The sequence below is a fragment of the Musca domestica genome, unplaced genomic scaffold (assembly GCF_030504385.1).
Source record: "Musca domestica strain aabys unplaced genomic scaffold, Musca_domestica.polishedcontigs.V.1.1 8, whole genome shotgun sequence".
Taxonomy (NCBI): Eukaryota; Metazoa; Arthropoda; class Insecta; order Diptera; family Muscidae; genus Musca; species Musca domestica.
In genome coordinates this window covers 18,800,097-18,817,581 of record NW_026712409.1, presented here as the reverse complement: position 1 = coordinate 18,817,581, position 17,485 = coordinate 18,800,097, and the positions used below count along the sequence as shown (strand labels likewise).

The 17,485-nt window shown below is 24.1% G+C and overlaps 2 protein-coding genes across 14 annotated transcripts in view; both read left to right on the top strand.

Moving 5' to 3' along the window:
- LOC101899414 (longitudinals lacking protein, isoforms F/I/K/T) overlaps positions 1–17,485 on the top strand; it is a 301,516-nt gene that overhangs the window by 88,059 nt on the left and 195,972 nt on the right. The window contains exon 6 of one of the 13 annotated variants that reach the window (XM_005183699.4): positions 1,141–4,147. The exons of the other annotated variants lie outside the window; for them this stretch is intronic. Within the exon in view, the coding sequence (XP_005183756.1) occupies positions 1,141–2,492 (1,352 nt within the window). The 3' untranslated portion in view covers positions 2,493–4,147. Of the gene's footprint in view, positions 1–1,140; positions 4,148–17,485 lie in introns of those variants that run through there. 13 annotated transcript variants of the gene reach the window in all.
- LOC109612614 (protein glass-like) lies at positions 5,245–6,073 on the top strand. The gene has a single exon (XM_020036803.2). The coding sequence runs from the start codon at positions 5,348–5,350 to the stop codon at positions 5,942–5,944; it is 597 nt and encodes a 198-aa protein (XP_019892362.1). The 5' UTR covers positions 5,245–5,347; the 3' UTR covers positions 5,945–6,073.

Here is a 17,485-nt window from a genome sequence, read left to right as displayed (position 1 = left end):
TCGATTTTATTTAGTTTTCTTTATAGACCTCAAAAGCTGTTGAAATTCGAGGAAAAATTCTATTTAGGGGGAAATTTTCAAAATCGAAAACAAAAATTTCCCCCAAATGAAAATTATTATTTCAACTCGAAATTAAACATTTCTTTTTTTTTAATTCGTATCTTCATGAAAATTTATATTAAACAAAAAATTTCCCAAAACTGAAATTTTCTAAATTTGCCACCATTCCATTTAGTTTTCCTTATAGACTCCAAAACTGTTGAAATCGAAAAAAGCAAAAATTTCCCAAATTTGTATTTATGGGGAAATTTTTTGAAAATTTCCCAAATTTTTATATAGGGGGAAATTTTCAAAATTTTAAGCATTTTTGGATTCAATTTTCCTCTAGATAACATTTACCATTCAGCTGAAGTATTTTCTTTCTATTAAAAAATATTTTGAAATATTTTTGAATAATTTTATTAAACAAGAAAATATTTTTTCAAAATTTTTAATTTTTTTTTTACAAAATTTTTATTTTTTTTTTTCAAAATTTTTAATTTTTTTTTACAAAATTTATTTAAATATTTTTTCAAAATGCAAAAGCATTTTAAAAATCTTTTTCTATTTAAAAAATATTTTAAAATATTTTTTCAAATATTTTTTTATATAAAATTGTTAAAAAATATTAAAAATTTATTTTGAAATAAATTTTTCCATTCAAAAAATTATTTTAAAATATATTTTTTTTATAAAAAATTATGTTAAAATATATTTTTATAAAAAAATATTTTAAAATAAATTGAAAAAAGTTTCAAATACTTTTTTAAATATTTTTATTATTTTAAATTGTAATTAATTTTTTTTAATATAAAATTATTTTAAATTAAATTTTGAATTTTAAAAAAATATATTTTAAAATATATTGTTAAAAAAATATTTTAAAATATATTTTTATAAAAAAAATTATTCAAAAATAATTTTTGGACCCTCAACACCACAACAGTTATTCAAATTTTTAAAATTTTTTCAATATTTTCGTATCCATTTTCTTTTGTATCAAAAAGTATCTGTTCAAAAAAACCCAAAAAAATGAAAAAATAGCAACCAAAACAAAACCAATTAGCTTCCATTTTCTCCATCATGGCTTTGTTTTTGCAGATTTGCGGACATTGTATAATATAGCCTCAGCAGCAGCCGCTGTTATAGCTGCGGCCGCCAACTCACAGCAGCAGCAGCAGCAACAACATCAGCAACATCAGCACCAACAACAACAGCAACAACCATCTGGCAGCAGTGGCGGCAGTTGTCTGGGCCTTGAAAATAACCCCCTCATCTCAAAAACCAACTCAATTTCCTCCTCCACCAACTCTTCCACCGCGTTAGGCCAGAGCCAGATCAATAATAATTCCAATACTAACAACAACATCAATATTCTAAACAGCTCCTCGAATAGCCTTAGTTTTAGTAAATCCCTTAGTTCCAATGTTGCAGCAACGTTGTCGTCCTCATCATCCTCCAGTGCCACAGCCGTGGCCACAAATTTGAATGCCAACAACTCGTGTGGCGTGACTACGCCTCGTTCCTCGCACAGTCGCAATAGCTTAGATTGTTCCACCAATTTATTGAATGCACTTGCCGGGTCGGCAGACTATTATGAGCAGGATCAGCTGAGTATTCAGAAAATCTATAAATGTTGTCAAAATCCAAGGTTGAACTCCTCCTCGGCCTCTTCGTCACCTTTGGCGAATTTAGCGGGGCCACTAATGTGTTCGAACAACTGTGGATCGCTGACAGAAACATCTCCAGTTGCCAATAGTGGACGAATGATGGCATCTGCTTCCTCTCTTACTGGAGGGGGAGGGACAGTGGGAGGTGGTATGGTGGGCAGTGTGGGAGTTGTGAGTCTAGAAACCCTGGCCGCAAGCGGCGGAGGTTCATCAAATAGTTCTGGACGACCCCCACACCACCATCATCACCCCACTCATCATTCCAGCTCTTCAGCTTCTTTGAAAAATTCCTGCCCCACCTCCACAGGTTCCTCGTCCTGTTGCAATCCGGCCACAGATAACTGTGGCGAATGTCAAATATCGGCAGCAGCCGCCGCAGCGGCGGCCTCATATCAATTGGCCAATTTATTGGGTTCCAATATGTTGCTGGCCTCGACGAATACCTCCTCCAATTCCACTACTTCTGCCGCCGCGGCATCAAGCACTAGCAAACATGGTACATCCTCTTCATCCGGAGGTGGTAAATCCACCTCAAATTCCTTGAATAAAATTTTGGGAAATAATGGTAGCAACTCCACCTCCTCCTCTACCTTGGCGGCCTCGGTTGCAGGTGGCATATTGGGAACTACCACCTCCGGAGCCATAACCGCCTCGCTGGTTAGCAGCAAAAAACCCAACAGCACCGTCTTCCAGTGTGAGTTCTGTACCTTCTCCTGTTCCTGGAAATACGATTTAAAGCTGCACATGCGCCAAAAGCATGGCATACACAATAAGAAAATGTAAATTCAAGGGGAAGCGAGGAGGAGGGGGGATCTCTCCCTTCTCCGGGGTTACCCACCCACTCACTACCAAAGTCCTAGAACTTTTGTGTCATAAATTTTGTAAAAAAATAACTTAATTTGTTAAGGATTGTTCCTTTTTAAGCAATGATGTGTCGTTGAGGTCCTTGAGGGCCACATTTAAGGATTTCCAGGCTTCTTGGGGTTCTTTTTATGTGAAATAATGGAAAGCTTAGATATGAAGCATAAGCTCGGATCATTTTCAAATATTTCCAAATTCTGCCGTTTGCCATTTTGTCCGGTTCGCATTTGAGGCTTCTCTTCTCAGAATATTTAAGGATACCGTATAAATCTATGCTCGGCATTTGGAAAATGGTTCAAGGGGTATACCTTTGCATTTTTAAAAAAAAAAACGGGTATGGAAATATCTCAGGTTTTCGCCTTTTTTCCAAAAATTGTATTTTTTTTCAAAACCTATGGGAACAGACACCCTAGGTTTTATCCCAGGTTTTGGTTTTTTCATTTTTTTTCAATACTTATGCGAATCAATCCTTGTAGGTCTCCGGAAACATTCGCTTTGAAAATTGATTCTAAAATCTGGGGTTTTTCCAATTTTTTTTTTTTTTTTCAAACTGAAAACCTGTCGGAATCAGACCCCGGGTTTTGGATTTTTCCAAAAATTATTTTTTTTCAAAACCTATGGAAATCAGACTTTGTAAGCCTCCGGAACCATTCACTTTGAAAATTGATTCTAAAATCTGTTTTTTTTTAATTTATTTTTTTTTTCTAAACCTGTGGGAATCAGACACCAGTTTTTATCCCAGTAAAAAAATATTTCTTCAAAAACTGGATTTTTTCAAAAAAAAAAAAAAAAAAAAAAAGAAAAAAAAAGGAAATTGATTCTAAAATCTTTTTTTTTTATGGAATGGGCGAGCTAATCTTTAATTTTTGTTTGAAAGACTTCGATATTATCGAAAATTTTCAAAAAAAAAAAATCCCTTAAAGGAAAGAGAAGCCCCAGGCTACCAACAAATAAAAATTAGGAGATGTAAAATAAAACCCAGAAAAAAAAAAAAAAAAAAATTAGGAAATGTAAAAAAAGTCCAAAAAATATTTTTTTCTAAAATCTGTGAGAATCAGACTCTGGAAACAATCACTTTCAAAATTGATTCTAAAATTTTTTTTTTTTTTGGAATGGACGACCTATTTTTCAGGTTTCGAAGAAGTTTAGGAGATATCAATATTTTCGAAAATTCTTTAAAAAAACATCAGAAAGAGAAAGCCCCAGGCTACCAAAAAAAAAAGGAAATGTAAAAATTTCTAAAAATTTTATTTTTTTTGGAATGGACAACCTAATCTTCATGTTTGGAGGAAGTTTAGGAAATATCGATATTTTCGGAAAATTCTCATAAAAAAAAAAAAAAAAAAAAAACAGGAATTTCCTTCCGGAAAGGAAGCCCCAGGCTACCAATAAAAAATAGGAAATGTAAAAATTTCTAAAAAAAATATTTTTTTCTAAAATCTTTTTCATTCACTCTCAAAATTGATTCTAAAATCCTTTTTTTTTTGTTGGAATGGACGAGCTAATCTTCTAAAATTTTTTTGATGAAGTTTGAGAGGCTTCGATATTTTCGGAGAATTCTCAAAAAAAAAATCCCTTTCAGGAAAGAGACGCCCCAAGCTACTAAAAAAAAAAAATTGGAAATGTAAAAAAAATCCAATTTTTTTTTCCAAAATCTGAGGGAATCCTACTCCGAAAACCTTTCCCAACAAAATTGATTCTAAAATCTTTTTTTTTTGAATGGACGAGCTAGTCTTCATGTTTTGAGGAAGTTTTATGGTCATCTTCGGAAAATCCTTAAAAAAAAATAGGAAATTTAAAAATTTCCAAAATAATTTTTTTGTATCTGAAATTTGTGGGATTTAGACTCCGGAAATATTCCCTTACAAAATTGATTCTAAAATCTGTTTGTTTTTTTGGAATGGGCGAGCTAATCTTCAAGTTTCGAAGAAGTTTGGAAGACATCGTTATTTTTTTGGAAAATCACCAAGAGAAAAAAAACAGAACTTCCCCTTCAGAAAAGTAAAGGCCCCAGGCTACAAAAAAAAAAAAAAAAAAAATAAATAAATAAATAAATAATAAAATAAATAAAAAATAGGGATTTTAAAAACGTGAAGACCTTCCATTTAGATTTGTTTCTTTGGAATTTTTTCCTGACGTTATTTAGACCCCAAATTATAGGTTGGGTCCCCAAGGACATTATCATGAAAAGGCAAGGATTTCTGAAACATGTTGCTGCAACATTTTTAGATATTATGTTTATAAACATTATATTGGTGCTATACAAAAAAAAAAAAAAAAAAGTGAAAAAATATTCAACTCCCCAAGGGAACTTATTTCTAAAAAAAAAAATATTTATTATAAAATTCCCTATATAATACATATCCCAAAAAATTGTTGTATACTTAAAAATATGTTTGAAAAAAATATTTCAAAAATTGTAAATTTGAAATTTCAATTTTATTTTTTTTTTGGAAATAACGCTTGATGTGTAATGCTAGAATTGTTTTGTAAATAATAATTGCTATTGATTTGCAAGAATCACAGCATTTTATTGTATCATAACATGGTAGTTTTCAAAATCCAGTTTGTAGTGTTGTGGCATTGCTCTTTTTAGCTTTTTTTTTTTCGAATTTCTGTCGTTCAATTCTGGTGTTTCATTTTTTTTTCTCACATTTCTTTTTTGTTTCGTTCTTTCTTCTTTTCATTTGATACTAACAAAACGCACACTGCAAAACAAAAATGTCATTGCATTACGTTATGAAAATAAAAAAAATTTGGAAAAAATCGAAAATGAAATGTTTGCAGAAGAGGATAACCTCAAATGTGAACTTAAAAATGAAAGGATTGAATCGCCAGATTTACTGATTGTCAAACATGAAGTGGATTTGGAGAAAGATGAGGTATATCCGGTGAGATATCCTCAGGCATCGACCTCAGCAGCTGCTGGCAAAATTTCCCTCCCAAACCGGCAGGCCTATGAAAATATTGAGGAATCTGAAATCTATGACATTACCGATGATGATGAGGAGGATTTTGCAGGAAATAACAATGACGACGATGATGATGATTTCGATATTATGTATTATCCAAATAATTCCAAACGCAAATCTTCTTCCTCACGTTCCTCTTCGCTTGCTGGCGCAGCCGGCTCATCTGCCAAAAAAACCAAAAATTCGACACGTGACAGTGGCAGCAGTAAACCCTTTGCCTGTCCCAATTGTCCCAAATCCTATACCATGCGTTGCAACTTGAATCGCCACCTTCGTGTCGAATGCAATCGTGAACCGAAATTCTCTTGTCGGATTTGTCAAACGAAATACTATTATCGCTGTTCGTTGGTTCAGCATGCCAAGTCGGCCCATGATTTGGATTTGAGAAATGAAAAGGATTAGGGAAAAGTTGGGTAAAATGTGTCAGGAGGGGGGAAGGGAGATGGGGGAAAGTGGAGAAAAAAGAAAAACATGGACTGAAAAAATTAGAAGACAATTTTTTTTGTAATTTCTCATACATGTTTAAAACTTTAACATGTTGTGTACAGTACTTTATTTCGCAAAAATTAAAATTTATCTTTTTAATATTTTTTTCATTAATACAATTACCTTAAACATCATTTTGATGAAATTCTGGGTATTCTATTGCTAAAGTGGACATAAGTTTGTACAGTACATTTACCCATAAACCACATTCCATGTCTTAATTGATCCTTTTATAAGAATTGGTCATAATATTCGACATTTTCATGAAAAAACTGGTAAAAAATTGCACAGTACTTCCCCCAAATTCAAAAATTTTTTAACTTTAAAAACTAAATTTGAAACCATAACAAAGACGATAATATGAATTTTAAAATACGAAGAGAGTATCTCTTCGACACCAGAACCTGATTTTCAGTCCTTATGTTTTTGTAATTTTTTTTAAGGACATACCCCTCTTGCCCTTTCCCCTTATCCTTGTCAAGAGTAAAAAAAATAGCATTACATTGAGCGTTATTTCCAACTAAGATTTAAGAATAGGATTTATAGAAACATAATTTAGGTTAGATTTTTCTTTTCAATCGAAATTAAAATATTTGAGGTTATATGGGCATAAAACTGAATATTTTGCGATATTTGTTAAAAATTTGGATTATTAATTTTTTTTAATTTTTTTTTAAATTTTTTTTTAATTAAAAAAAAAATACAAAATACATTAAAAAAAATTAGAAGAAATATTTGAAGTTAAATTCCATTTTTAAACCACATTTTTTGATTGACTATCTTTAGGTTTTTTCTTTTTTAAATGAATAAAAAAAAATAAACATTTTTAAAAATATTTTTTTAATGAAATTGTCATTAAATTAAATTGTTATTAAACTAAAAACAAATTAGAAAATACATTAAAAAATGCAGAAACAAGTTTTAGGTTGAATTTCAATTTTAAAAACAATTTTTTTTGATTGACTATTTTTATTCTTTTTTATGAATAAAAAATGTATTTAATTTTAAAAAAGATCTAAAATATTTTTTTAATTTTTTACAAAATATATTTTTTTAAACAATTTTAAAAATATTTTTTTAATGAAATTGTCATTAAATTAAATTGTTATTAAACTAAAAACAAATTAGAAAATACATTAAAAAATGCAGAAACAAGTTTTAGGTTGAATTTCAATTTAAAAAAACAATTTTTTTTGATTGACTATTTTTATTTTTTTTTTATGAATAAAAAATGTATTTAATTTAAAAAAAAATCTAAAACATTTTTTTTTAATTTTTTTATTAAAAAATTAAGAAAAATATTTGAGTTTGAATTCCAATTTTAAAAACAATTTTTTTGGTTGACTATTTTTATTTTATTTTTTCTTATAAATTAAAAATGTATTAAATTTTTTTTTTTACAAAAATTTAAATTCTATTTAAAATCTATTTTTTAATTTTTTATTAAAAAAAAAAAAACATTAAAAAACCATGAAAAATATTTGAAGTTGAATTCTAATTTTAAAATCAATTTTTTTTTGATTGACTAGTTTTATTTTTTTAATCACTGCTAAACGTATTTAAATTTTTTACAAAATATATATTATATTTTGTAAAAAAATGTTAATACATTTTTTATTAATTAAGAAAATAAAAAAAAAACAAAGAAATTGTTTTTAAAAATGGAAATCAACCTCAAATAGGTTTCTTAATTTTTTTAATGTATTTTTATTTAAAAAAAAATATATAAATAAAAATATTTTTAAAATTGTTTAAAAATAAAAATGTTTTTTTTTTTAAATTAAAAATATTTTTAAAATTGTTTAAAAATAAATATAATGAATAAAATTCAACTTCAAATATTTTTCTTAGTTTTTTAATGTTTTTTTTTTTTTTAATAAAAAGTTAAAAAATAGATTTTAAATAGAAAAATAGAATTTAAATTTTTGTAAAAAAAATTTAATACATTTTTAATTCATAAGAAATAAAAATAGTCAACCAAAAAATTGTTTTTTAAATTGTAATTCAAACTCAAATATTTTTTTTTTAATTTTTTATTAAAATTTTTTATTAATTTAAATTTTATTAAAAAATTAAGAAAAATATTTGAGTTTGAATTCCAATTTTAAAAACAATTTTTTTGGTTGACTATTTTTATTTCTTATAAATTAAAAATGTATTAATTTTTTTTTTTTACAAAAATTTTAATTCTATTTTTTTATTTAAAATCTATTTTTTAATTTTTTATTAAAAAAAAACATTAAAAAACTATGAAAAATATTTGAAGTTGAATTCCGATTTTAAAAACAAATTTTTTGACTGACTATTTTTATTTTTTAATGAATAAAAAACGTATTTGATTTTTTTTTACAAAAAATATATATTTTTAAACAATTTTAAAAATATTTTATTTTTTTTTTTAATTTTTTCATTAAAATTTGTGTTTTTGAAATGAAAAAAAAAAAATTAATTAAAAAATACAAAATACACTAAATTAATATATAAAACGACATAAGATTAAGAAAAAAAAAAACATTAAAAAATGAAGACAAATTTTTAAGGTCGAATTCCAATTTTAACAACAAATTTTTTGATTAACTTTTGTTAATTTTTTTAATAAATAAAAAGTGTATCAATTTTTTTTTTACAAAATATATATTTTTAAACAATTTAAAAAATATATTTTTTTAATTTTTATTAAAATATATGTTTTTGAAATGAAATTCACATTAAATTAAAAAAAAAATAGATCAAAAAATGAAGAAACAATTGTTGAGGTTTTATTCCAATATTAAAAACTATTTTTTTTATTTTTTTTTTTTTATTTTTTTTATTTTTTTATTTTTTTAATGAATAAAAAGTGTATTTAATTTATTTTTATAAAATATATTTTTTTAAATTATTTTTTTTTAATTTTTATTTAATTTTTATTTAAAAATATGTTTTTAAATTTTTTTGTTTTGTTTTTAATTGTCTCATATTTAGAAATTTCAAAGCAAAATATTCATGGTTAATTTGTTTTTTTTTTCGATATAACCTCAAATACTTTAGATTAGATTGAAAAGATATATATTGTAAGCAGACTTGTATATATATATCATATATATAATTAATTTACTACAGTGTCATGTATATAAATTATGTATTTAAGAAAATAAATAGTTTTTTAATTGTTTTTTTTTTTAGAATTTCTTTTGTATTCCTAAATAATTCTGAATGTTGTGTATGTATATATATATTGATATATGTAATATTAATACTGATTGTGTCTGTCTGTTATAAATAATTAATTATTTATATTATTAGAATTGTAAGAATAATCCTCATATCGTCGTGTCCTCCCCCTCTATACTCTTTCCATTCAAAATTCATTACAAATGTAATTGTAAATTTATCGAAAAAAAAAAGAATAAAACTAAAAAAAAAAAATGATTTATTCCCAAAGGGATTTAAAAAAAGGAAATAATAAAAAATAACTAAAAATGTTTTTTATTAGGAGATGAAAAAAATTTTATATTTTATGTATTATTTTCCTTAAAATCATATATAAATATTTAAACAAAAATTCATTCATATTTTATCTATATTTATGCAACATGATGACTCCAATATCAATGGTATTTTCTTGGTCTTTTTTCTTCTATTTCCATTTCCATTTTTGTTGCAATTATTCCCCAAAAAATCGAAATTAATAATTAATATTACACTTCGCACACACATACATACCAAAACTTATTAATTTTAATCATAATCCTCCCTTCCATACGTGCATTTTTTTCTGTTGATTTCTGTTCCCTTTCCACCGCCCGCCCATCCATCAATTGTTTATTTGTTTTTGTCTAGGTGGCGATCTTTTCTATAAAGTCTATTCAGATCCACAGAATTTATTTATTTTAAACTCAAATCAGCCCCAGGGTAGGATTGAGTTCCTATCCCCTGTCAAACTGGGCCACAAACAGCAGCGTCTGCATTGTAATTTAAATTTACCATTAGCACCATCATCATCATCTGCATCTGCATCACCCTCAGCATCAGCATTATTAAACCGAACAACTCAAGCTTCTTATATAGGGCCCGTGTCTTCATCAAGTAATACAATGACATCAAGAACAGCACCCCCACCACCACCATCAACTAGGATTACACCCTCCCGTAGTAGTAGTACTGCGACTAGACGCAGTTCCAGAAAATCGCCACGTCTCAATAAGTTTTTGTGTCCGAAATGTCCCAACAAATCATATCAAACCTATAGCAGCCTGTTGCGTCATCAACGTGTCGAATGCCACAAGGAACCGCAACATGTCTGCGAACTGTGTTCGTTGCCATTTTATTATCTGACCACGTTGCGTAAACACACGGAAAGGATGCATAAATAAAATTAGTTTTTTTTATATAAATGAAAAAAAAAACAAAAAAAAAATAAGTAATAGAAAATAATGTGTGTAATATCAGAATAGAAAAAAAAATAAAATAAATAAAAAACATGAAATTATGAATTAAGAAAAATTAAAAATTTTGTTATCGCTCCAATTTTTAAATAGTTTTGTTGCAATTTTTTTTTTTACAAAAATTCAAATATTTCATTTATAAAAAAGTCATATATTTTTAACTGAGTCTTCATATTGTTTTGTATTTATTTAAATAAATATAACATATTTTTTAATATTCAAAATATTTTATTTCTTTTTAATATTCAAAATGTTGAATTTTTTTTTAATATTCAAAACATATTTTTAATATTTAATTCTTAAAGTAAAAGCAAGAGCTTAAATATTTAAATTGAATTTTAAAAAAGACTAAAAAACTTTTTTTTTTTAATTTTAAAAAGAACAATTTAAATAACTAATGTACAAAAACCTGTATATTTTTCTAACAAATGTAGTATTTATTTAGTTATATATTTTTTATTAATTGTTTAATATTTTTAACAATGTATTATAGGTCTTCTTTTATTTATTCTTTAATATTGTATATTTATTATATAATTTTTAATATATATTTTTTTAATTATATATTCTTACACTATTATAAAATTTTTATTAGTATATATAATATTAAAAATATATAATAAAAATATGTAATACTTAAAAGTATATCAATTTTAAAATATATATATATAAACAAATAATATTAAAAAAATAATATAAAAAATAATAGCACAAAAAAATAATAATATAAAGAAGTAATAATACAAAAAAAAAAAAATATATATATATAATAATACAAAAAAATGAATAAACAATATATATAAAAATAAATAATATAAGAAATAAATAATATAAAAAATCAAACAATAACAAAAAATAATGTATAAAGTATTACAAAAATAGAATAAAAATAAATAAATAATAAATAATTTAAACAAATATATTAGAAAAATAAAATAAAAAAAAATAAATAAATAATATAAAAAAATATATAATAAGATAAAATAAAAAAAATTAAAAAAATTGTAATTTAAAAAATAAGTAATATATAGAAATAAAATAATAAAAAATAAATAATAGTAAAAAGTAAATAATAATAAAAAATAAATAATAATAAAAAATAAATAATAATAAAAAATAAATAATAATAAAAAATTAATGATATATAAAATATTAGAAAAATAGATTAAAAAATAAATAATATAAAAAATTAAATAATATATAAAAATAATATAAATATAAAATATTTATATATATAAATAATAGAAAAAATAAATAATAACAAAAAATAATATATAAAGTATTAAAAAAATAGATTAAAAGTAAATAATATAAAAAATAAAATAATATAAAAAATAAAATAATATAAAAAATAAAATAATAAAAAATAAATAATATAAAAAAATAAATAATAACAAAAAATAATAGTATATAAAATATTAGAAAAATAGATTAAAAAATAAATAATAGAAAAAAAATAAATAATAGAAAAAAAAAATAATAGAAAAAAAATAAATAATAGAAAAAAAATAAATAATAGAAAAAAAAATAAATAATAGAAAAAAAATAAATAATAGAAAAAAAATAAATAATAGAAAAAAAATAAATAATAGAAAAAAATAAATAATGGAAAAAAATAAAATAAAAAAATAAAAAATAAACTAATAAAATAAAAATAAAAAAAAAAATAATAATAAAAAAATAAAATAATAACAAAATAAAATAATAACAAAAAATTAATTATATGTAACATATTACAAAAATAGATTAAAAAATAAATAATATAAAAAATAGAATAATAACAACAAATTAATAATATAAAAATAAGTAATATAAAAAAACATAATAATAAAAAAATAATAATATAAAAAATAAATAATAATTTAAAAAAATAATAAAGAAATAAGTAATATAAAAAATAAATAATAACAAAAAATAATAATATATAAAATATTAAAAAATAAATACTTTATTTTTATATTGTTTTTTTATAAAATAATAATAATATAAAATAAAAATAAATAATAACAAAAGATTAATAACATAAAATATATTAAAAAATAGATTAAAAAATAAAATAAAAAAACAATTATTATTTTTATAGTTTTTAATAGCTGCGAACTTTTGTATTTTTTTTACAAAATATGAAATATTTTAAATTTTATAAAAAAATCAAAATGATGTGTAATATTTTGTTTTATTTAATTTAGTTGAAGAATAATTTTTTATTAGTATTTTTATAAATAACAATTTTTGTCATATTACAACGTATTTAAAAAATGTTTTTTAAAAGCAAATATAAAAGACTGTACATGTTTCTTGTTTTATTTTTTTTTATTAACTTTTATATTTTTTTATAATAAAATTTTGTTTTGCATTCTTAATATTATTTTTAATTGTAGCATCGAATTTTAGAATATTTTTTCCAATTATTGTTTGTAAAAGTAATGCACTTATTTTGAGAAAAATTATTTATATATTTATTTTTTTTAGATTTGTTTAATATTTTTTTTGTATTGAAAGAAATTCAAGGCAAATGTTTTTGTAAAAAGTTAAACAAAAGACTTGAAAATTAACGGATTTTATTTAAGAAGTATTAATGATTTTTTCTAAATTAACTTTTTTAAAATAGTATTTTTTTTTTGAAAAAAAATTGTTTTTTTTTTTTTGAAAAAAAAATGTGTATTTAAAAAAAAAAAAATATTTTTCTTTTTGAAAAAATTTGTAATTTTTTGTCTGTTTTTTGAAAATAATAATGTTGTTTAATTTTTTTTTGAAATTACAATTACATTAATATTTATCAAAAATGAATAGGCAATTCATAAAAACAAAAAAAGGGATTGTAATTTAAAAATTTTATTTTTTTTTACAAAAAAGAAAAAAATGTCATTCTGAAAGTATTTATTTTTAAATTTCTTTATTGTCGTATTTTTTTTGTTAAAAATTTTAATTTTTTTTCCAAAAACAATGCCTTGTATTTCCATTTTCCTTGGTAGTTTTAAACATTTGTTGTATTTTCTTTTTCTTGATATTTTCTATTAAATAATTTATTTTATTAAAAATCAAAAACCACCCACCCTTGATAAGTGTATTTGTATTTAATTTTAAGTATTTTTATTTAAAAATCAATCCGTGTTTTTCCAAAAAAATTTTCATTTTTAATTTATGGCATTTTTTCGTTTTCTTTTTTCTTTTCATTTCATATTTTGTGAATATCATTTGTTAACTGTGTGTCTTAACCCCCCCACTGTGTGTGCGTGTGTGTGTGTGTGCCCATTAACCAACAAAAAATGATAACCAAACCAAAAAAAAACACATACCAACAACAATGCATCCAAAAAACGGTTCCACTGCAACCTCCTACCCCTCAACTCATCAAAATCCAACATCATCATCATCAACATTGTGTAAATTGGCCATGAAACTAACCTCAAAATACCAAAAAAATTCAAAATCCATAAAAAAACGAAATGTTAACACCAATCATCACCATCTTCATCCTCATCACAATTTTGCATATTTTCCTTTTTTAACTTATTTATGTTTTTCACTAATAATTTATTAACAAAAAAAATAAATAAAAATGAAAAACGCATCTCCAGACATGTCCTATGAGTTCTCCCAGACTCTAACCGAGGACAATCGCATCCTGAATCTAACCTCGGGCGGTGGCCATGGCCTGGGCCAGTTTGGTGAACGTTTCGCCTGTGCCGTTTGCGGTAAATCGTATTTGCGCAAACGCCACCTGCAGCGCCATATGCGCGACGAATGCATTGGCATACCACCGCGCTTCAGCTGTGACCTTTGCCCCTCACGTTTTCGCCGCAAATATCACATGGTACGACATTTGACCTCCAAGCATGGCATACCCGCGGCCATTGCCCAACAGACAACGGGAAATCGCAGCGGCAGCAGTTCCATGATGGGTGGTGGCGGCCACAAAAAGGAAATGGGCGATGGCCCAGAGAATCTGACTATGCGCAAGGAGAACTATGAGGCTGAGCATTTGACAGCCGGCCATTTGCATCAACACCATCTGCAGCAGTTGGGCGGAGGTGGCTCAAGCCCCTCACACATAACCAGTGGTGATAGTGGTAGCGATTGTAATGGTGGTGGTACGGCAGGTACCTCACCCATACCACCGGCCCATATTATGCCTATGCCCACATACGGTTTGACAGGGGCCATAACGGCCATATCGGCTGCTGCGGCCCATGTTGAGGAGAAGGATGCAAAAATTCTGCTAGAAGCCGCAGCTGCTGCAGCAGCGGCCCATGCGGCAGCCACAGCCTCAGCCAACGCCAATAATGCGAACAATGCCGCTCCTGAGGGGAGTAATAATGACAATTTAATGGAAAACAATGAAAATCGTAATGCCAATGATGAGTCATCAGCGATGAGGGTTAATGGAATGGAAGCAGCAGGGGCAGAAGGAGGAGGAGCCCTACCTCCAACACCACCACAGCCGCCAGCATCAGCCACCAGCACATCGACGGCCGAAAAAGAGGACAACACAACATCGGTAATCAAAAGCAAGGACATGGTGAAAACGGAACCCCTGACACCCAACAAGACCGCCGCCCTTAGCATGCTCGACGATGAGTGGAAAATGAAGCTTAGCTTACAACTCATTTCGAATTCTCTGCTCAAGGAGCGGCTGATGAACACCCATTTGCCATTTGCTTATAATAATAATTGAAGGCCCCTCACTTTTTAAACCAAATTTATAAAACCAAAAAAAGATATTACACAAACAAATTTTATATACCAAGAAAAAACAAATACTCAATTTAATTTTTTTTTAATTTTAATTTATTAAAAACAAAAACAAATATTTTGACGCTATATACAAACAATTTATATTAGTTTTTAAAGTAATAATCTTGCCCCCAAAAAAAAAATATTTTGATTTTAATTTGTTTTCTTGTGTGCGTATTTTTTTTTTTTATTTTTTTGTAAAGAAAAGAAACCAAAAAACAAACAAAAATTATTTAAAATTAATTTTATTTATTTATTTTCTTCATGGAAAACCCAAAATTTTTTTTTAGCTTGTAAATTTTTGTTCGTTTTACATTTCGAACGAACCAAAATAATTCCCATTCCCAAGAAATTTTAAGATCTCTATTATTATTTAAACACTTCCTACCCAACTCAACTCTCAAGCAAAACAAACAAACAAACAAACATTCCATTTTATTTTTCCAATATTTATGGTATTTATTTTTAAGCAATCCCCATTTTTTTAGCATTACTTTTAGAGATTTAGTTCAGCTTATTTATATATAATAATAATAATGTATGTGTCGTAAGTTATATATGGAAAATATTTATTTAATTCTTTTCTTGTCGCCGTCTTTTTTAATTTATTTTCTTTTTCAACAATTTGACGATTTTGTTTTCAAGCACAATTTTTCTCGCTCACTATTTCGCTCTCTCTCTCTCTCTCTCTTTTCTCTATTTATATTTGTAACAATACTACTCATATCGAATTTGTGATTAAAAATTAACCTAGAAATTGATAATAAATAATAAATAAATATTGTATACGTTATTTCACCACCAAAAAAACAAGAGCAAAATAATTTTTTTTTTTTTAAATATTTGGGATGGAAACACATTTTATTTTTCTTTTGAAGTTTTTTTTTAAATTTTGTTGGATTTTTTTTAACATTTTAAAACATTTTCTTTCTTATTTAATTTGGCTTGAGGTCAATAAGAAAGAAAATTGAGTCCAAAGGTCAACCAAAACCATACAAACATTTTAAAAAATTTATTAATTTTTTTAATATTTCTTTGAAACTCCTCTAAATGTATTTGTAAAACTTTCAAAATGATTACTGATATTTTAAGATCAGAATTTTAATAAAAAAACATTTTTGAACTTAAAAAAATATTTGTATTAAATGTTTTTCTAATATTTTAAAATTTTTAATTATTTTAAAATTTTTAATTATTTTAAAATTTAAACAGATTTTTAATTTTTTTAAAGTTTTTTGGATTTTTTTTAACAATCTAAAAAATATATTCAATTTTTTAATATATTTTTTTTAATTCCTCTAAAGAATTTGTTTTTCAAAACAATTTTTTTTGATCAGAATTTTAATTAAATAACATTTTTGAGTTTAAAAAATATTGAAAACTATTTTCGAACTGCCACCTCTTTTAGAATTATTTTCCAAGAAATTGGTTTTCCATGAAAATGGACAATTTCTGGAAAACAAACTTGGAGGAATTTGTGACAAATAAATAATAATGGTAATAAAAAAGAATAATAAATTAATTAAAAATAAATAAATTAATTAAAAATAATAAATACTAAAAATAAATAATAAAAATAAACAATAAAAATAAATAAAAAAATAATACATGACAAAAATAATAAAAAATACAATATTAAAATAAAAAATAAATAGTAAAAAACAACACATAAATAATTTATAAATAAATAATAATTATTTATTAAAAAATAATTATTTATTAAAAAATAATTATTTATTAAAAAATAATTATTAAAAAAAGAATTATTTATTAAAAAAATAGTAAAAAGGAATAATAAAAATAAATAATAATAAATACATAATAATAAATACATAATAAAAATTAATAATAAAAAATACATAATAAAAAACATAAATAATTTTTAAATAAAAATAATTATTTACATTTTTTAGTAATTGATAAAAAAATAAATAATAAAAATAATAATAAAATAAATAATAAAAATAAATAATAAAAATAAATAATAATAATAAATAATAAAAATAAACAATAAAAAATAAAAATAAATAATAAAAATAAATAATAAAAAACAACACATAAATAATTTATGAATAAAAAAAATTATTATTTATTAAAGTAAATAATAGAAATAAATAAATAATAAAAATAAGTTATAAAAATAAATAATAAAAACAACACATAAATAATTTATAAATAAAAAATAATTATTTATTACAAAAAAATTAAAAAGTAAAAATAAATTAATCATAAAAAAAAACAAAAAAAAAAATGAAGTACGTATAAATAAATATTTAAAAATAAAATGGAAAAA

What these genes read in the sequence shown, in the direction of transcription:
- LOC109612614 (XM_020036803.2), top strand. Translation starts at nt 5,348, where the DNA reads ATGTTTGCAGAAGAGGATAACCTCAAATGTGAACTTAAAAATGAAAGG.